This window comes from Botrytis porri, assembly GCF_014898465.1.
Source record: "Botrytis porri strain MUCL 3234 chromosome Unknown BPOR_003, whole genome shotgun sequence".
Classification (NCBI taxonomy): domain Eukaryota; kingdom Fungi; phylum Ascomycota; class Leotiomycetes; order Helotiales; family Sclerotiniaceae; genus Botrytis; species Botrytis porri.
The window spans coordinates 1,124,792-1,143,639 of NW_024066077.1; the positions used below are offsets into that span (position 1 = coordinate 1,124,792).

The 18,848-nt window shown below is 38.1% G+C and overlaps 4 protein-coding genes across 4 annotated transcripts; 1 reads left to right on the forward strand and 3 right to left on the reverse strand.

The window, feature by feature from the left end:
* The first annotated feature begins 3,574 nt into the window (after positions 1–3,574).
* Positions 3,575–5,638, forward strand: EAF01_002404 (uncharacterized protein). The gene is made up of 3 exons (XM_038910656.1): positions 3,575–3,945; positions 4,006–4,094; positions 4,416–5,638. The coding sequence occupies exons 1-3, from the start codon at positions 3,723–3,725 to the stop codon at positions 5,328–5,330; spliced, it is 1,227 nt and encodes a 408-aa protein (XP_038773578.1). The 5' UTR covers positions 3,575–3,722; the 3' UTR covers positions 5,331–5,638.
* Positions 5,639–10,550: 4,912 nt separating this feature from the next.
* EAF01_002405 (uncharacterized protein) lies at positions 10,551–13,177 on the reverse strand (the record flags this gene model as incomplete). Its single annotated transcript, XM_038910657.1, has 2 exons — positions 10,551–11,363; positions 11,525–13,177. 2 exons carry the CDS (start codon positions 13,175–13,177, stop codon positions 10,551–10,553), a joined length of 2,466 nt encoding a protein of 821 aa, XP_038773579.1.
* A 1,782-nt stretch (positions 13,178–14,959) lies between these two features.
* On the reverse strand, positions 14,960–16,707 carry EAF01_002406 (uncharacterized protein; the record flags this gene model as incomplete). Its single annotated transcript, XM_038910658.1, has 6 exons — positions 14,960–15,728; positions 15,783–16,029; positions 16,097–16,207; positions 16,261–16,293; positions 16,347–16,364; positions 16,413–16,707. The coding sequence occupies 6 exons, from the start codon at positions 16,705–16,707 to the stop codon at positions 14,960–14,962; spliced, it is 1,473 nt and encodes a 490-aa protein (XP_038773580.1).
* A 1,287-nt stretch (positions 16,708–17,994) lies between these two features.
* EAF01_002407 (uncharacterized protein) lies at positions 17,995–18,848 on the reverse strand (the record flags this gene model as incomplete). Its single annotated transcript, XM_038910659.1, has 2 exons — positions 17,995–18,641; positions 18,692–18,848. 2 exons carry the CDS (start codon positions 18,846–18,848, stop codon positions 17,995–17,997), a joined length of 804 nt encoding a protein of 267 aa, XP_038773581.1.

Below are 18,848 nucleotides of genomic sequence, written 5' to 3' on the forward strand. Positions count from 1 at the left end.
AATATTCTATAACATGTTACGGAGGTACCCGTACCGCAATATGGATTATAAGGTAAAGGCGAGTTTTGGTGTTGTGATCTACAAAAACAGTATTATGGGAATTGTGAGATTAAAAGGTAGTTAGGAATAAGGGTAATTGAGTAAGTAATTAGTAATTGGGAAAAGATAGGTATCTATATTTGTTGATACTTATTTTATAATAAGTATAAGGTAAATAGTAATTATGAGTTAGTTAGTAAGTATAGGTTAAATAAATAGTAAAAGTATTATAAATCATAAGATAAATATTATGTAATAAATAGACAGAATAGACGGGCTATCTAGGCTATCTGTGAATAGATAGGATAGATAGATTATTCAGGCTATTTAATAAGGATAAAGGTTTATATAGGAAATGAGTTTTATTATAATATAGAGCTTTATATTTAAGAATAATTATTAGTTTTATTATTATAGTTATGAGAATTGTAATTAGTTACAACTTTATTGAATTCCTATTTGAAGTTTAGTCTAAATCATTTTGAGAGAACTCTAGATACTTTCACATGATCCTAGAGGCAGCTCCCGTAACAATTTACTTTCTTTTTGATATTTGTTATATTGAATTTAAATATCAACCTCTTACTAAAATAATATATCAAGAGTTTTTTATTTAATAAATACTCCTCCTTAATATAATTAGGTTTTTTTTAAATATTAACATTTATTTAATATCTTATTTATTATTCGAAATATACAAATCTTTATATTCAAAAGTATATTTTCATAAACTAATTACTTTATACCTTTAATTAAAGCTAGTACAATCTTAAATATAAATATAAATAAGTTTAATTAATAACAAGTTATTCAAGATTTAACTAATATTAATTGAGAAAAAGCTTCAATTAGATTATAAAAGGTTTAAGAGATTTATTAATTTAAATTGAAAAAGGGGAGGGTAAATATACAAATTCAAATATCTAATTTCAAGAATACAACTTCAGAATTAAATAGGATTAAACCTATTCCTTAGAATTAAACCTATTCCTTAGAATTCAGATTTTATATTCTGAAAGATAATTGATTTTTTATATATAACTTTAAAAGCTATAAAGAATTCAATCTTTAAAATATAATTAATATATATCTTAATAAATCCATCAATTTAATTATCATATAAACATTTTAGATTATTAAAATAATTAATATCAAATAATTAAATTAAAGAATTTAAATATAATAATAAACATAAATATATAATATCATTCTTTTTATAATATACTTAAAAAGCTATTGATTTACAGTTTTTATACCCATTTAATACTAATATTCAATATTTACTCTTTCTTTAATTCATAATATACTTATCAAAATATTTCAATTATTCTAAACCTATTTTATTATTTGTTTATTTATTAAATATAAATTTAATAATCTGATTTATAGAAAGATTAATTTCAATATATTAATTAAAGAAATAAACTTATTCTTAAATTATTAGAAATAAAAGAATAATTTTATTCTTTTTATTTTTATATATTATTATTATAGTTTATTCTTGATTACCTAATTATACTGATTTACTTCTATTATATTTCTTAATACTAATAATAATCATTATTATATATATAATTTCCATTATAAAATCTATTTTATCAAAATTATAGAAATTTTTATTTAAAATATTATATTTTGCTTATATATTTATAATTAATTGAAATTATTCTTTAAAAAGCTTAAAATCTTTATAAAAGTTTTTTAAAAGTTATAAATATAATTAAAATGTATCTTTAATTCTTTATATTATTTTACAAATTAATATATCTAAAGCTTTTCAATAGCTTTTCTTTCTTTTAATTTAAAAATATAATTCGTTATATTTTTCATCCCTTTAAATTTAAAAGGAAAACCTTTCAAATCTATATCAAAAATATATAAAATAATTACTTACTCTTTTATTTTAATAAGTTTCAGATTTTATAATTGAAATTTAATTATAAAAGTTATTTTATTTATTCTTTAAATAAGTATTATATATAATATTATATAACTTAATAGTTTTCCGAATTAAGAGTTTTTTATCTTTTTCGATAGCTTTAATAATTAAGAATATTCTTCCTTTTTTATTATTTAATTATATAATAAATAATTAATAAATTGTATATTGAGATTGAAAAGTATAAATTGAGGTAAAAATAGTGTACACACTGATATAATGTATACACTGATAAACTACGTTATATCGAATTAAAGATTTATAATTATTTATTAAAGTTACTAACTTTATTCGAAGAATCAATTTCACACGAATCTTATTGAGGTTACTATACTATTAGAAATTATTCACCGATTCAGAATTTCAGATCAATAGGTACTCACGGTCTTGAAAGATTTCATTTGTCCCTTTGGTAAAGCCTTGTCCGATGATACCCTTTGAATATTCAACATCAGATAACGTTATATCATCATCCATTAACATTTCAAATGAGCCTTGCTTACGGTTAATATGGCGGAGGAATTTGAGTGCTTATCAACAGGACGGGCTGCAGATAGTCTCTTGATACGGTATATGGCACATTTTGACATCAAAAATCAAGTTTCTATATCTTGTCGATGTCTGCCTATAGTGTAGTATTCGAACGAAATGGATAGGATGTGATTGTAACTGTCGTGACAAGGACTGAGGTACGAGAGGGTGTGGTGAAGTATATGTGGGACCGTGAGTGGTTCGTGCCAAGCGAACGAAAGGCACCATCAATTGGAGATGCATGTGATCAAGACCCCCTTCCAACAACAACAACAACAACAATAACAACAAGGATTTAGATTGTCCGAAGCTTCTTATTGGTGGTTTTAACGGCTTATCGAGGGGCTGGAAAATTTCCACCTTCCTAACTGTCATCTCTGCATCTTTGCTTTTTACCATATTTGTTCATTTGTCGTGATGTTCTCATTCTACCTACACCTACTCAACAAAGCATGGCCGACCTAGTTTTTGAATGATATTTTCTACCTAGGCTTTGTATGATTTATCTCTACCAGGACAAAACCATATCCAATGCTTCTTTCTGTATATCATTTTGTTTTGCTATGGAATGAATAACCATCGTTCATATGATGGAAGAGAGATGCTACAATGGCAATCGCCTAGATCTTTTCCCCCAGAATGTTTTTCAATACGAATTGCAGATCTGTTTACTTGTTTATGTCCTTCCGCATCCCGCGTCCAATCAAATTATTCATCTAGGCGCAGTAAACTGCCGGTCAAGTGAAAACGGCTCTTCGAGCCCTACTCATTGCTTCCTTCTTGGCCATCCTGATAGGCTTTTTATCTTTTCATGCATTCCGTATACTGGGGCCGTCCACACCCAATAATTCTTTAGTGAAGTAGTGCGCGCTTATGGCTACTTCATCCGCATCCAATGAGAGGATCATAAACTTTGGGGACGACCCGACAGTTTGGTTGAGTGCACTGATTAGGCTGTATGTCGTGGTGTCATCCCGCCGATCCTCGCAACAATATCCGCGACATTTTTGCTTTTCGCATCAAAAGCCCCCAAGGCTCATGTATACCTAGATCAATATGTACAAGGTTTAATTGAAAAATCATCCCTTCTTCTTTATATCTAATATATAGGTTGGCATGGTAGCACAGACCTAGTTCTATATCTTTACGTTCTTTCTTTAGTGTTTCGACAAATCCGATATGTGAAACTGTGTTTGGTGGACACAAGATTGAAATGCTGTATTGGCTCATCTTCATTGATCTGGTGCTGCTAGTCTCATCTATGTCGTCTCCTGGAGAATTCGTCAATCCGAGTGCAGAGGCGACTCAGAATCCGATCTGGGTGACTGGGACTCAACAGATGTTATCATGGGAAACAAATCTTAAAAACTACACCATGGCGCTGTGGAATCAGAACTCGGATGGAAATGGATATTCCAAGGGTCCATCTCTTTTAGGTAAGATGATTGTTTCCTCGTTACCGCAACCCTTGTCTCTTGCTAATGCTAATATCACAGAATCCTATGATGGAGATACATCACTGAACTGGACAGTTCAGACATACGCATTCTCATTATCTTTATCTCCCGTTTTTTACCTACTACTTGTAAGCATGCCAAAACTTATTGCCCAGACATTAGATTGGTATCTTTATCATTTGGGCATCATATCACGGGCGAAATTGTGAGGGCAGACCATGAAAAGCTTCATGGCAATACATTGGACGGGTATAAAGAAAAGTCTTGTTTTCGAACACGTTCATATCTTTACCATGTCATTCGTATCACACATCTCTTTATGCGTCTCAGTTTGTTACAGTGATAAGAATGCGCGAAAGCATGAAGTAACATCATTCATTACATGAAGTTCTCGGATCTAGCATTCATGATCGAATATACTCTCATTGAGCATACTGACAAATTGGTAGGAACCCGGGACTCTCAACGATAACGGCAACATCACCATACCAACCAGTCCATCTATCGTCTCGCATACTTTCAACATAACCTCCACGACACCGAGTGTAGAAGGGGACAAGAAAGATCACAAACTGGGACTTATCCTCGCCCTATCCCTGACTATTCCATTCGTTCTTATATGCACCGCATTAGCTATCTACCTCATTCGTTCGAGACGACGACGACAACGCGCCCTTGAAACTCCACCTCATTATCAATATCCCCATCATGTTGGATTTCGACGTCGGCCAAATCGATTCTTCGCCGCCGCAAGCAGCTCCCCTACTGCATTTACTTTTCCAGATCAAGAAGACTCTCAAGATCGAAGGCGAAAAGGTAGCAAAAGCAGCAACAACAACGGAATTTACTTTCCACCTCCTCCGACCACTCCAAAGTCGCCTCTATCATTCGCATCTAGTCTGAAAAGCCTACGCGGTCTCAAAGGGAATACAATGAGTCCAGGTCAAAATACAATTAATAGTTATCGATTTAGTCCAACGTATCCCCCAAGTAATCCTCGAGGCCCTGGCAAATATCATCAAACAACTCATATATCACCCACATATTACCCTTTGCAAAGAATTTCATCACTTACCTCCACAGAGGCTGGAAATCCGCACATTCAACAATTGCAAGAAGCGCAAGAAGAGCTTACTATCGAGCGTCAAAAACAAGGGCTACGGATGGGTTACCAGCCTCCAGAGATAAGTCCATATGACGAACCTCGAGTCGGACAAGACCATGGGGATCAAAAATTTGTCATTAAACCTTATATGCCACCGGAAATGCCAGCGTCTGTCAAGAAGAGATATCTTGAAGAGCAGGCCGAAGAAAGAATTGCGAGAAGGAAATACGATTATGATCAGCCGGATGAACTGTGGTAGGGAATAATGAACGGTGTTTGGGCTCAAAGACGATGTGAGCTGCGGCACAATTTCGCTTAAAGTTTATCACCCCATCGTCACGGCAATTTTCACTTCTTCGGTATATAATTAAGGATGCAAAGGAATTTTTTTCGGAAATCGGAATATCTGTAGAGACTATATGGAGGGCGCCTTCCGGGATGGCGAAGTAGAGGAGATACCCAAACATGCAATGGCTAATCACGAAGCCATTATTTCATAAACTATCATATAATTCACAAAGAAATAACTTCAATTCAAACGTTTTCCAGTAAGCCTAGCCAATAAAAAACTAATTCTTGCAAAAGCTACTGAATGACCAGTCAATACCACTTCACAACCACTTCGCATCCAAGCCCCTGTTTCATTTGGACCGGTTTCGCGTTCCCTGCATACGTGGATTGAGGCACAGCAATGTGATAATACAACCTGACCCCACCAACAATCAATACCCCTCACTATTGCACTACCTACTCTCGCGACTTGGAGAAAAAGCCGGACACCTAATCCGCAAAAATAGAAAGAATTTAGAAATCAATCCTTTTTCGAAATAGGAAGTAGAATTTTCCTTATATTTTAATTCTTTAGAAACTGATTATTGAGACTCTTTTATTGATAAATAATTGATGCATAAGATTTCATAATTAAATATTGTTTTATTGTTTTAATATCAGATTTGATTGAGATATAGAATCTTGGTGTCCGGCTTTTTCTCCGGGTCGCGAGCTATTTAGCCGGATGTTAGAATCGTACGATGTTAGACTCGGAAAACAGGGTCCATACTGATTTCCATACGTGGGGTCTGAATGCTGTTTCAATTTGGCAATTGGTTGAAACAATAAATTGCATTGAAAGTATACTTAAATCGGGAATTTAGCTAAATAATACTCAACCTATATGCTTATGCTTTTGAATAGTTCGAAGCTTAGTGCTGAAATTGTAAGAAAATTATTTTAACTTTTGGGGTTCGCTTATCAGGCTATCTAAATCCAAACTCTCGGCTCGAAACACCCTAAATAATGACCTGGCGGATGTTAAGTTTTCTGAGCAAACAATTCAATTCTTACTTATATCATGACTTGTTCAGTCATGAAAGTAGGAAAAATACTTGATTCAAACTGTCCTACTATCCTATCACGGGTAAAGATAAGATGATTTGCAGCTAATTTGCCCTAGGAAGAGGTAGGGTTGTGATATTGGTCCATCACCTGGTCTCTTCGCAATAATATACTGCTGCATTTCTGGATCACGCCATGGGTTGTCTGGTTGAAATAAATCAAGCTATTTCGCTCACAATCTCCAGACCCATCGATCGGAAACAGTTTCTTTGGCCCTCTGCGCTCATCAAAAATGTTGGCAGCGGCTCTCCTATAAAGGGGACATTGTAGTCCTCAACGTAGGTTCTAGTTTCATCATACGCGGATTCTCTTTGACATGGTGATCTCCAGGCGATTGCACAAAACGATGATTCCCAGGTTGAAGCGCTCTAGCATATTCCTACACTGCGGCATGAACGGCAGCGTGCGACATCTGGAGATGAGCAAAGATCATGAAGACTCCTGCAAAAGTTTCCTCTCAAATTCGTACTCGGCCATGTCGGCTATGGAGAAGCTACCCTTAACCCTACTTTGTGCAAGCTGTACAATTTTAGGGAAAATGTTGAAGCCGATGACATGTAGACCGGCTTGAGATAACACTTGTGAAACCGGAATTTCGATTCCACAACCAACATCGAGGACCTTCGATCCTGAAGGGGGTATGGAGATGGCCTTCGTCACACAGGGGATTTTGAATTTGTTGTTTTAATGGGCCTTTTCATAATCAATATTGATGCCCTCGAAAGTTTCGAGTCGCTCCTTCGAGCCTGCATCTGTAGTCGCCATAGCTGGGTTGTATTAGATGGCAGTACTCTGAGTCTTATAAGTAAATTGATGGATGGGAATTCAGAAACCTTTTCGTCAATCGGCGTGGAGATTCCGGTTTTGGTGTGTCCAGCTGGTGGTATATGTATTGAGGCTACAATCTGGTTCGAGAAGTTTGATCAATCTAGCCTGCGACAATAACATGTACACGAAAAAGGTTTGCTCCAACACTTCAACAGTGAAGCTAGTGACCTTCTTGATTTATCTAAGAAAATAAACCGGATAATCTGAGGGGAGAGAAATATTGGCGAGGATAAACTGGAAAGCCATTTATCCAGCTATTATACAACTCTACTCAGAGTTATATCGCTATTAGTACTATGGTTACACCTTTGATTATTTTGCTTCCATCTTGCTGTATCAGCGAGGTAGCTACTACATTCCGACAAATTGGGTCTTTTGCTAGAGATCAGGATCCTCCTGAGTCCTGCTTCCGGCTGGTTGTCGAAAGTATTGATTCTCTTGCCACTGTTTTAGGTATAGTATTCTGAAATATTAGATAGATTTCACCCGGTTGGAATGTTCCTCCTCGAACTGTATATGCATAGATCCTCGTGAGCTGTGTGGTGTCTCCCATCAACCTGGCTCCGCATTTGCACTCAACGCCATCAATTCTCTTAGTGTTTTCTCTATTCTCTCAGCCATCCTACTATATCACTATCAACTATTTTATTTAGAGAAGCATGCAAGGGCCACTGTCCAATCGAAGATGGTCTTTTGGAAAATTTGAAATGTGCTACTAATATTGGGCCCTGATCTTCCTAACACCCTTTTGGTTCTTTGCCCCCTGGCCACTTACTCTTCCAGTGGCGCTTGAGAATATGAATTGATCTTCGGTTATGTTTGTTGATGCTTTGAACGTATTTCCCATTTGCTACTTCTTCAAAGCACGATATGTACACAAGGGGCCTATGGTACTTGTTAAGAGGGATGAGTAGGGGATGGTGTAGGAACAAGTGACAGAGAATTGTTCAATCATAATAGATTGGTCAACTTGAACTTCATTTCTACCCCTTTCAAACTTGCATCATTCGCCAAATTACCTGCGCCAATGCCAATATTTACTACATCTCACAACTCAAAATGGGAGATAGTATTGCATACTCGAATCAGGCTCACATTTACAATCACAATCTATCTTTGCACCCATTAAAACCTTCCACCCTCATATCCTAACTCGAAACCATACATCCTTCCCAAATCCTACAAAACACGCACACTTCATCACACAAACCACTCCAACCTCCCATGTTTTCTATAGAGTAGTGATCCTGTGAAAGGAACCTCAAGTCTACACACAATCACCAACAAGTCCCCAACAGCACGTGTCCTACCGTGTATCTCTCCTGATCATCCTACAACGGAAGCTATAGCAGCCACAGCGAGCCGTACCTCTTTCCATAGTATCTTTCATTAAAGAATCATCCGAATGACTACAGCCTTAATTTCCATCTAGTGTGTGTAATATCAAGTACCTATTCTACTAAATACAACGCGGAAATATAGCATCTAATATCTAGAAGGACGTGTTTCAAACTCACTTTATCTACTATCTCTACATCACCAAATTACACTCTTCTCCACCAATAAAGGTTTCTGATCACCATTTCTCGGACCTTTCCCTATATGATGAAGATTATTTGCCATTAGCAGAAGAAATCACCACCCCTCATTTGAATATTCCCACCAGCTGACACGGTCACACACCAACAATTATTCTCCTGAGTACACCACACATTTTCTTGTCCATCCACGAATTCTCAAAGTCGTAATACTATTTCTGTTATATTGAATCCATTCCCTGCATATAAGCTAATACATTCCGCAGAGGCATCCATGACTCAAACCCCAGGAGTCAGATCACTTCACTTCATCGAGCCCACAAAACCACAACGGTTTCTAACTCTCCCGTACGAATCTTTCAAGATGTAGATTTGCTGTATTCTGCTATATTGTACTTTATACTCATTTCTTCATCTCTACTCCTGCAACTTTCAATTGTTGATTTTTCTCATAATCTCTGAAAGCCGGTAAGGTAATATAATCGTGCTCATACATGTATGTACAGAAAGAATCTTCGAAACCATGATCAGCCCTCGTCTCTTTTCATACCTAGGTAGTTGATATGTATGGGTTTTAATGATGATAAGTATTGATATCACCATGAGGATGGTGATGACAATAGTATAATGGTTTATATTTTTAGTATATACATATATTATTACTAACTTCTCATTACTTCTTCAAGAAAGAACTAGAAAAAGAATAGAGAGATATTAAAAAAAATCTTATTCTATCTATCTATTTATCTATCTATAGCTAATGTAGTTCATTAATATGTAGGCTATATCATCATATAAACTATTTCAAAAATACATCAGAATCAAGGTTTTTTTGATAATCAGATTTCAAAAACTAGTAACTATATTTTCGAAAAACATATATTAAATAATAATCAAATAACAGTATTCCAAAAATCTGTTTTAAAACTAAATATTCTTTTTTTTAAAAAAAAAAGATTAGATTTTATCATAATTTTCATTAAAAAAAAGTTTTTCTTCTCACTTGTATTAATAACTATTATAATAATTCAAATTGTTAAAAAATAACTAATTTTTATAATATCAATATAATAAAGATATATATATCAAACTTTTATAGAATTCTATTAATATAGTCTATATACTATTGAATTACAATAGATAAAATGAAAGATATTTGTAATCAATCTGTAACTAATTTAATTGTATTTAAATCATCAAATTCAATTTCAGACTTTTTTTAGACTTTAGTCCTATATTATAGGCTTTGCACTACCTTACGCACAGATGTTCACAGTAGTTTGTTATAAGAGTCGCTACACTGGTCGGAAAAGCGACGATTAGACTAAGAATAATGATGTTATTAACTCTTACAACTTTATCATTAGTTGATTTGTTAACTATATAGATTTTAAGAAATTCTTTCGGTGTTATATTGTGAAAACAGAGCTTCAACTACCTGATTCCATTTACCTTTACCTTTACGTTTGAGATTGTACTGTGCAGAATGTAACATTTATTCTCAAGGCATCATTACGATAATTAAAGCACAATTTTTAGACCGAGAGTCAGAATTGTCACAGTTGATTATGAGTATCTATGTAAATCCCCTACTCAACCAACGCCTTAGACCTTCCTAAGATCCCTCCATCCGAATTCTCGCACCAAATCTGTTTATTCTTCAAAGAACCCCCTTCCAGTTTACCAGAAAACCTTCACCCGCCAATACCCTCAATTAGCTACTTCAACATCTTCTCATCCTTGCCACCCTTCTGAAAGGGCCATTTCCACTCCCGAATATGAATTGGATCAATTCCATTCTCGAACGCCTCTCTTCTCGCCTCAATCTGCATATTGAGAAGTTTCTCCCTAACATGCGCGCCCTTGTTGCCCAATCTCTCAATGCTATCTACCGCATGTAACGCCAAACTATATCGATCGGTTCTATTTCTAATAGCCAATTCTAATGGCGTATCAATATTACCCTTTTCGTTGTATCCATGAACATGGATATTGCCTTGGCCAGGACGCTTATAGGTAAGTCTGTGAACGAGCCAAGGATAAGAATGGAAATTGAAGATAATGGGCTTATTATCTGTGAAAATAGATATCCAATCTTTATCCGTGATACCGTGAGGATGATCACCATGATGAATCAATTTGAAAAGATCGACCACATTGACGAAACGGATTTTCAAATCTGGAATGAGTTCTCGAAGAAGTGCGGTAGCAGCAAGAGATTCATGGGTGGGTACATCTCCACAAGTTGCCATGACAACATCAGGTTCGAAACCGTGGTCATTAGAAGCCCAGTCCCATATTCCGAGACCCTTCTCGCAATGAGTGAGAGCATCTTCCATGTTGAGGTATTGAAGATGGTCTTGTTTGTCGGCGACGATGACATTGACGTAATTGGTACTGCGGAGACAGTGGTCCATACATGAGAGAAGACAATTTCCATCAGGTGGGAGATAAATTCGTACAACTTCAGGACTCTTGTTGGCGACAACGTCGAGGAATCCGGGATCTTGATGGGTGAAACCATTGTGGTCCTATAATATCGGAAGGTTAGTGACTGCCTATCTTGGAAGGGTATTCAAAAGTCATTGAATCAGAGAATTGCGGATAATTATACATCAAAGTAAAAAAGAAATCTGATGAGGATTGAGCTTCATACGAAAGATGGAAAGGAAAAAAAAAACACACTGCTTACCTGTCTCCAAACGGTAGCTGTCAAGAGGATATTGAGAGACGACATCTTTACACGCCACTCGACTTCATTGCACTTCTCAATCCACTTGCAATGTTGATTGACCATGGAATCGATGACATGAATGAACGGTTCATAGCTGTTGAGTAAACCATGGCGACCAGACAAGATATATCCCTCCAACCAACCCTCAACAGTATGCTCACTGAGCATTTCCATGACACGGCCTTCAGTAGCAAGATTTCCACCATCAGCATCTTCTTCAAAGTTTTCGCCCATCCAAACCTTTTTGCCAGCCTTGTAAACCTCGCCGAGTTTATTCGACTCAGTTTCATCAGGTCCAAAGAGACGGAAGTTATGCATGTTGTTGGCAACTACATCACGTAGAAGCTTTGCCATGTTGGCCATACTGGGAAGACTGCTGACACCTGCTTCGATATTTTGGAAAGCGTAATTGCGGAAGTCGGGCATATCAAGTGGTTTTCTAAGGATACCACCGTTACCGACAGGATTGGCACTCATACGAGCATTACCAAGAGGGACCAATTCCTTCAACTCGGGAATTAATTTACCCTCCTTATCGAAAACCTCTTCGGGCTTATAGCTGCGCATCCAAGACTCCAAAAGTTGCAAATGTTCTGGATTACTTGCAACATTGGGAAGTGGGATTTGATGTGCACGCCAAAAGCCTTCGAGTAATTTGTCGTCGACCTTTCTTGGACCAGTCCAACCTTTAGGACTACGAAGAACAATCATGGGCCAGCGTGGTCGAACTGCTTTGCCGGATTCACGTGCTTCCTTTTGGTACTTGCGGATTTCGACCACACAATGTTCGAGAGTTCCTGCCATAGCTTGGTGCATACTCTCGAGATCACTTCCCTCGACAAAGTATGGTGTCCATCCATAACCAACGAATAAAGCCTCCAACTCCTTATGGCTGATTCGAGCAAGAATTGTAGGGTTGTTGATCTTGTAACCATTGAGATGTAAAACTGGTAGAACAGCACCATCTGTAATTGGATTGAGGAACTTGGTTGAATGCCATGCTGTGGCCAATGGACCAGTCTCCGCCTCACCATCACCAACCATAGTCAATGTGATTAAGTCAGGATTATCAAAGACGGTACCGAAGGCATGTGAAATGGAGTATCCAAGCTCTCCTCCCTCATGAATACTACCTGGGGTTTCTGGAGTCGCATGACTACCAATTCCACCAGGGAAAGAGAATTGCTTGAAGAACTTTCGCATACCCTCCTCATCTTCTGCCTTATCAGGGTAAACTTCAGAGTAAGTACCCTCCAGATAAGCATTTGAAAGGACAGCAGGAGCTCCATGGCCTGGACCAGAGACGAATAATGCATTCAAGTCATACTTCTTAATAAGTCGGTTCATATGAAGATATGTGAAAGCTTGACCAGCATCGGAACCCCAATGTCCTAAAAGTCGAGCTTTGAGATGTTCTTTCTTGAGTGGCTCCTTGAGTAAAGCGTTTTCTCGAAGGTAGAGCATACCCAGACAGAGATACATACAAGCACGGAAGTAAGCGTCGAATTTCTTGATTTCTTCAGCCGAAAGTGGTTTTTTGTCGACGGTGGTGCGAGCAATTCCATATGGAGAAATGCTCTCAACTTCGACTTCGCCAGAAGGTGGAGCCATGCTGAGTGATTTGAGGTCCTTGATAGAACCCTAGAGTAGAGGATTGAGTGATGAGTTTCGTAACGAATAGTAGGTATGGATTGTTGGTGTTCACCTGCAACGAAGGTGGAGGTGGAGGTAGAAGTTGCAAAGTGATAGTGAGATGTCGTTGTTATTATAATGAAGAAGAAAGAAAGAAAGAAGGAAGGAAGGAATGGAAAAAGCAGTGTGGAATTGCGCCTCCTTTTATTCACTGCACGTATAGAAAACTCAAAGAGACATTCATTCCAAGAACCAGTCGTTTGGAAGCACTGCAGAGTGCAAATACGGGATAGCCAAAAGTGGTCCGATAAATCTTACCAAAATCTTTCTCACGTATATTCACCCACCAGTAGAATGGCCGCTCAATAGCGGTCAACTAGTTCATCTAGGTCTCGATCTTTTGAAAGCGTTGAAAGCATACCTACCTAGGTAACGTATCAATCAATACCTAGGTGATTGGATTGGATTCCATATCATATCATATCATATCATATCATATAATATGAGGCGATAGAATTGATCTTTTCATGGCTTGCAATGTAGTGAATGATCCATCACATGCTTTGAGATCTCCTTACTCTTCTTGGTCAGACTCCTTACCTGTACCTAGGTATCTCTAGCAATATCAAAAACATATCCGCCGAATACCGATATACAAACATAATTTTCCGCATTACCTTTTCCAACATATATGTATATATATATGTAATATGCATAAGTTACCCAAATTATCACAAAAATAATTCTATATCCCTTCTATGCATGAAAGGAAGAGAATCTTCCGAGTGAACACAACGCACTGCAGTAACCGCAGGTGCTGGTCGGCGGGATTCCTATACAACCCGGAGCCAAAAGAAAATGAGCTGACAATGACGCACCATTTATTCAATCAGCCTACTTCCTTCCTTCCACCAGATAGGTGGTATCTACTGGAACGATATAGAACCTTGAATATGGTCTGATAATAAATATTATAGGCCTCGGTATATACTTGTCTTGAATTGATAGGTTTTACCTATCTACCGGTACCTACATATAATAATGAATGAATGAGAAGATTCACTACGACCTACTAGCGTTGTATTGCGTTGTAAACGTTGTAGTTGCATATGATTGTTGATTGCGGGGTAAAATAACTAATTGCCCGCACTGCTTATATACTAATTAGTAAAAAATAGGTACTCAACTTTGTTTGAATAACGTAGTTCATTAGCATGTAGAATATATCATTATGTGGACTACTTTAAAAATATATTAAAATTAAGGGGTTTTTTTAATAATCAGATTTTAAAAACTAATTATTATTTTTAAGGAAAAAAAATTGTCATAAAAAAAATATATTTTAAAAATCTATGTTAGAATGCTCAATATTCTTATTATATTTGAAAAAGAAAGTAAATTTTATTACAGTCTGCGTCACTAAAAAATTATCTCTTTAATAACTATTATAATAATTCAAATTTTTATAGTACTAATACAATCAGAATTTATATATCAAATTCTTATTTGAATACCCAGTATCGGGAATATTACAGAATAAGAACTGGACTGTTTACTCATTATAAGCAGGAAGATTATAGCTGAGGTGATTATATCAAGGGAAGCGAAGAAGTAACCTAAATCATTCAATATGACGATCAAAATACACAAAATCCAATCTTTCCAAAGCCCCTCTTGAAAGGCCAGTATCCTGCATCATTCTAGTATATTGATCCATACATTTCCTCCCATCCAACCACCAGTGCCATTGCCCTCTTTCATCTAAGCAACCCCCTCCTTATGCTCAGCAGACGTCACCTTCTCCCCCTCCATAACTCCCGTCCCATTCCCATTCCCATCCCCTACTCCCCTCCACTCCTTCCCATATCCCTCCACCGGCACCCAATGCGTACTCTTCCACGCCTTCCCCACACACTCATACAACTCATCCACCTCCTCCAAACTCAACCCCTTCGTCTCATAGATAAAAAAATACACAAACAACGCACACAGCAAACAGCAACCACCCCACACAAAGAAAATCTTCGCTTGCAGATTCGCATTCCCCGGTCCCGGATTCACCAAATAAGGAGTCGAATATGCAATTGCCCAATTCAAAAGCCAATTCGAAGCCGTCGTCATGGAAATTCCTTTCGCGCGCACAGGGAGTGGAAAGATTTCCCCCGGGATAATCCAGCCGACGGGTCCCCAGCTGCTGGCGAAGAAAAATATGTAGATGCAAACGAATGCCACGAGGGCCTTTTGGGCGGCAATGTTGTCGCCGTTGGGAAAGGCGGTGCCCACGCTACCAACTATCATCTGGCAGGCGAACATGCCGAGAGCGCCAAATAGGAGGAGACGACGGCGGCCCCATGCTTCGACGAGGTAGAGACCAGGGAGTGTGGAGAAGACGTTGACGGATGAGGTGATCATACTTGTGACAAAAGGTTCTTTGATTCCGGAAGCGGCGAAGAATGAAGTACCATAGTAGAAGATAAAGTTGATTCCAGTTAGCTGTTGAAGAGCTTGAAGGCAACAACCTGTGAAAAGTCTGCGTGCGTCAGTGTATCATGAAGAGCTTTGCTGATATAAATGCGAAAAGTACCTTTTGCCCAAAGTGTTCCATTTTAAGAATTGTAGATATGATGATCCCTTAGCTAGACTTTGTTCATGAACATAGTTGGACTCGATTTCTTGAAGCTCGCCAATCAAGTGGGGATCATTGATATCTAGTCTTCGAAGTCTACCAAGCGATTTTGCTGCTTTGTCGTGTCTGCCACGTTTAATCAGATAACGAGGTGTTTCAGGGAGGAATACAAGTCCCGTCCCTAATATAAGAACCCAAGCAAATTCTGCGCAACGTCCGTTAGTTGTTGAACTCTGTTCCGATTGGCAATTGAGTCAGAGGTGATGACTTACGAACTGCAATTGGGATTCTGTATGATCCAGTATTGTCCAGATCTTTGGTAGCATTGTCTATAACTGCCGCAAGCAATAATCCAATTGTGATGGCAAGTTGATAGGCACCCACTGATTTCTTTTAGCAACGAACAATCATACCGCAGTGCGTGATATATTCTTACCTATAGCTCCTCTGATCCACTTCGGTGCCGTTTCTAACTAAAGTCAGACCACACATACAGCTTTGTTTATAACCAACACAGCTTACCAGATTGATATAGAGGTACTGTATCATGTTAACACATATCAAACAGTTCATGAATAAGAAACATACCTAGCATCGAATCCATACCAACCCCAAACCCAGCAAAGAATCTGCCTGCCACGAACAACGGAATGTCAACCGAAGCTGTCTGCAGAATAACACCAAAGGCAAATATGCATAGACTAATCCAAAGTGCAATGCGCCTTCCCGTCCAATCAGCTACTGGCGCAGCGAACAGAGCGCCAAAAAGTGTTCCCGCAGATAGTATTGACACAATCAAGGATGATTCACTAGAAGTAATGCCAAGTTGGCCAGTCTTGGGATCAATGTATCCTGTAGAGAAGGTATCTAACCAGTAACGCATGGTTATAATACCACCAATCGTTCCGGTGTCATATCTATTAAGTTGAGTGGTTAGTTTGAGTATGGATTTCGTGGTTATCAAGTCCAATAAGATACAAACCCGAAAAGCACACCACCGAATGCCACAAACAGGCTACGAGAATAGCAAAGGCCGACGAGCCTGCTACTCCCTCAGGCTTCTTAATCCCAATTCCCTTAAGACTAAACTTCTCTCGCCTGTTTTTAGTAAACATCATGTCATTGGTTTTAACGAAACTCTGATATATCTTCAATAATATGGAGTACCTAGACATAGTAGCTGGGGATCACCCTTATACAGTCCATGCAAATTAATCAAACAAAGGGGATTATTTCGTCACAAAATCATGTTTTGATAATGTCATATAAGATGCGCGTGATTAAAAAAGAAGAACGTCACTGGTTCTCATTATTTGGTGAATATCGACATTGAGCTGTGCACGCGGATATAACTCCGATGGCAACAATTGATGAAAGTCAATTAATAATCATGTCAATAACTTCGATGCGGGTATACTTCATAATTGTCTTTCCCATCTGGTGCGGGACTTCAAAAGCGATTCTCACATGCGCCCCTACTTCTTGAAGAGCTTGGTGTCGGTTCAAATATCGTTATCATTGCAATAGTTCTCTGGGCGACTAAGACCGACTTCGAATATCGAAACTCATGGATTCCTCATCAACACGAAATTGCCGAGGATGATGCTGAGTGAACAAAGAGCTTGAATATTAGGCCAACGCCATTCATTTAGCCGACATTACATTTCATGACGAGAAGAAGTCCCGAAGAACAGCGGATTAAGTTCCGAAAACGCATATATTACCTGTAATCGATTTAAAAAATCTTTAGAAGATCCAAAGGAACCATATCAACAAGAATTGTTCTCTTTGTCAAAGAAGTTCTGCAACCTGCAATGATGATCATCAATTCTTTGACTACTTCTTCAGATGCTGTGACGTCGACAATAATGAACGAATCCAGGATAAACCCCACGGCATTTCATATACCTGCAATGGTGAAGTCGACACTTGACATGGCGAGCGAGTATCACTTTCCCTATATCCAAAACTTTTTGCCCCACTTAGAGCATCATTTCACTGAACCGCGATCAATTGAAAGGGGAATAAGCGAAAAATAACGAAGAGTAAATTGATCTGCTGGGAGGCAAAGCCCACTCTTTTCCAACAGTCCCGCCGTGCGCCAAAACCTTACAGATATGATACATCCTCCCATCCTACTCAAAATAATTTAGAGCATTGGTAGGATTATTTATATATCTGCAAACCGTCTCTCAAACTCTTGATATAATTTAGGACTAATCTCGTCGCTGCTATTTCCTTCGACTTCCCACAATACATTCTTGCGCGCGTAGTGTTCGAGTAAAGGTTCACTTGTCTCCTCAAATTTCTTGAGTCGTGTCTTCCAAGTTTCTTCGCAATCATCCGGACGCTTTGTGAGCTTTTCTCCGGTAATGTCGTCAAGCCCAGCGACCTTGGGCGCATGAAATGTAGTATTGTAAACTCGACCAGATGGTGCATGGACCCATCTGCCTGCGATGCGCTCCAGTATGACAGACGCTGGAGTTTTGAGAGAGACGACGAGGTTTATTGGAATGAGTGAATCGAGTTGAAAGGCTTGCTCGGCCGTGCGAGGAAAGCCATCAAGTATAAAAGAAGCTGAGGGATCGTCGGATGTTTGAGGAGGCGAAGAAGCTTCCGCCAGTGATGGTTGCTCAACATATGAATCTGTGTCGAATTGTGAGAAGCTAGCAGACATAGCGCTAGATGCTAGCGTCATGGATGGCGCCGACGATGGAAATAACCAACCACGAGTTTTCAATTCGTGAAGGATAAGTCGAAGTATCATGGCATCAGGAACAAGAGAGCCAGACTGTATGGTACTTTCCGCCTTGATTCCTGCAGGTATGTGTAAGTCGCGATTTACGAAAATATGGAAGTATGCAAACCTAATGGAGTCCGATTTTTAACATTTTCTCTCAATAAATCTCCGGAACTAATAGCAGAAAGTTGCGGGAATCGTTGTAGAAGTCGTTCTGCCTGTGTGCCCTTTCCAACTCCTGGAGCCCCAACTAATATTATTCTTGCTGCTTTCTTAAGGCGCAT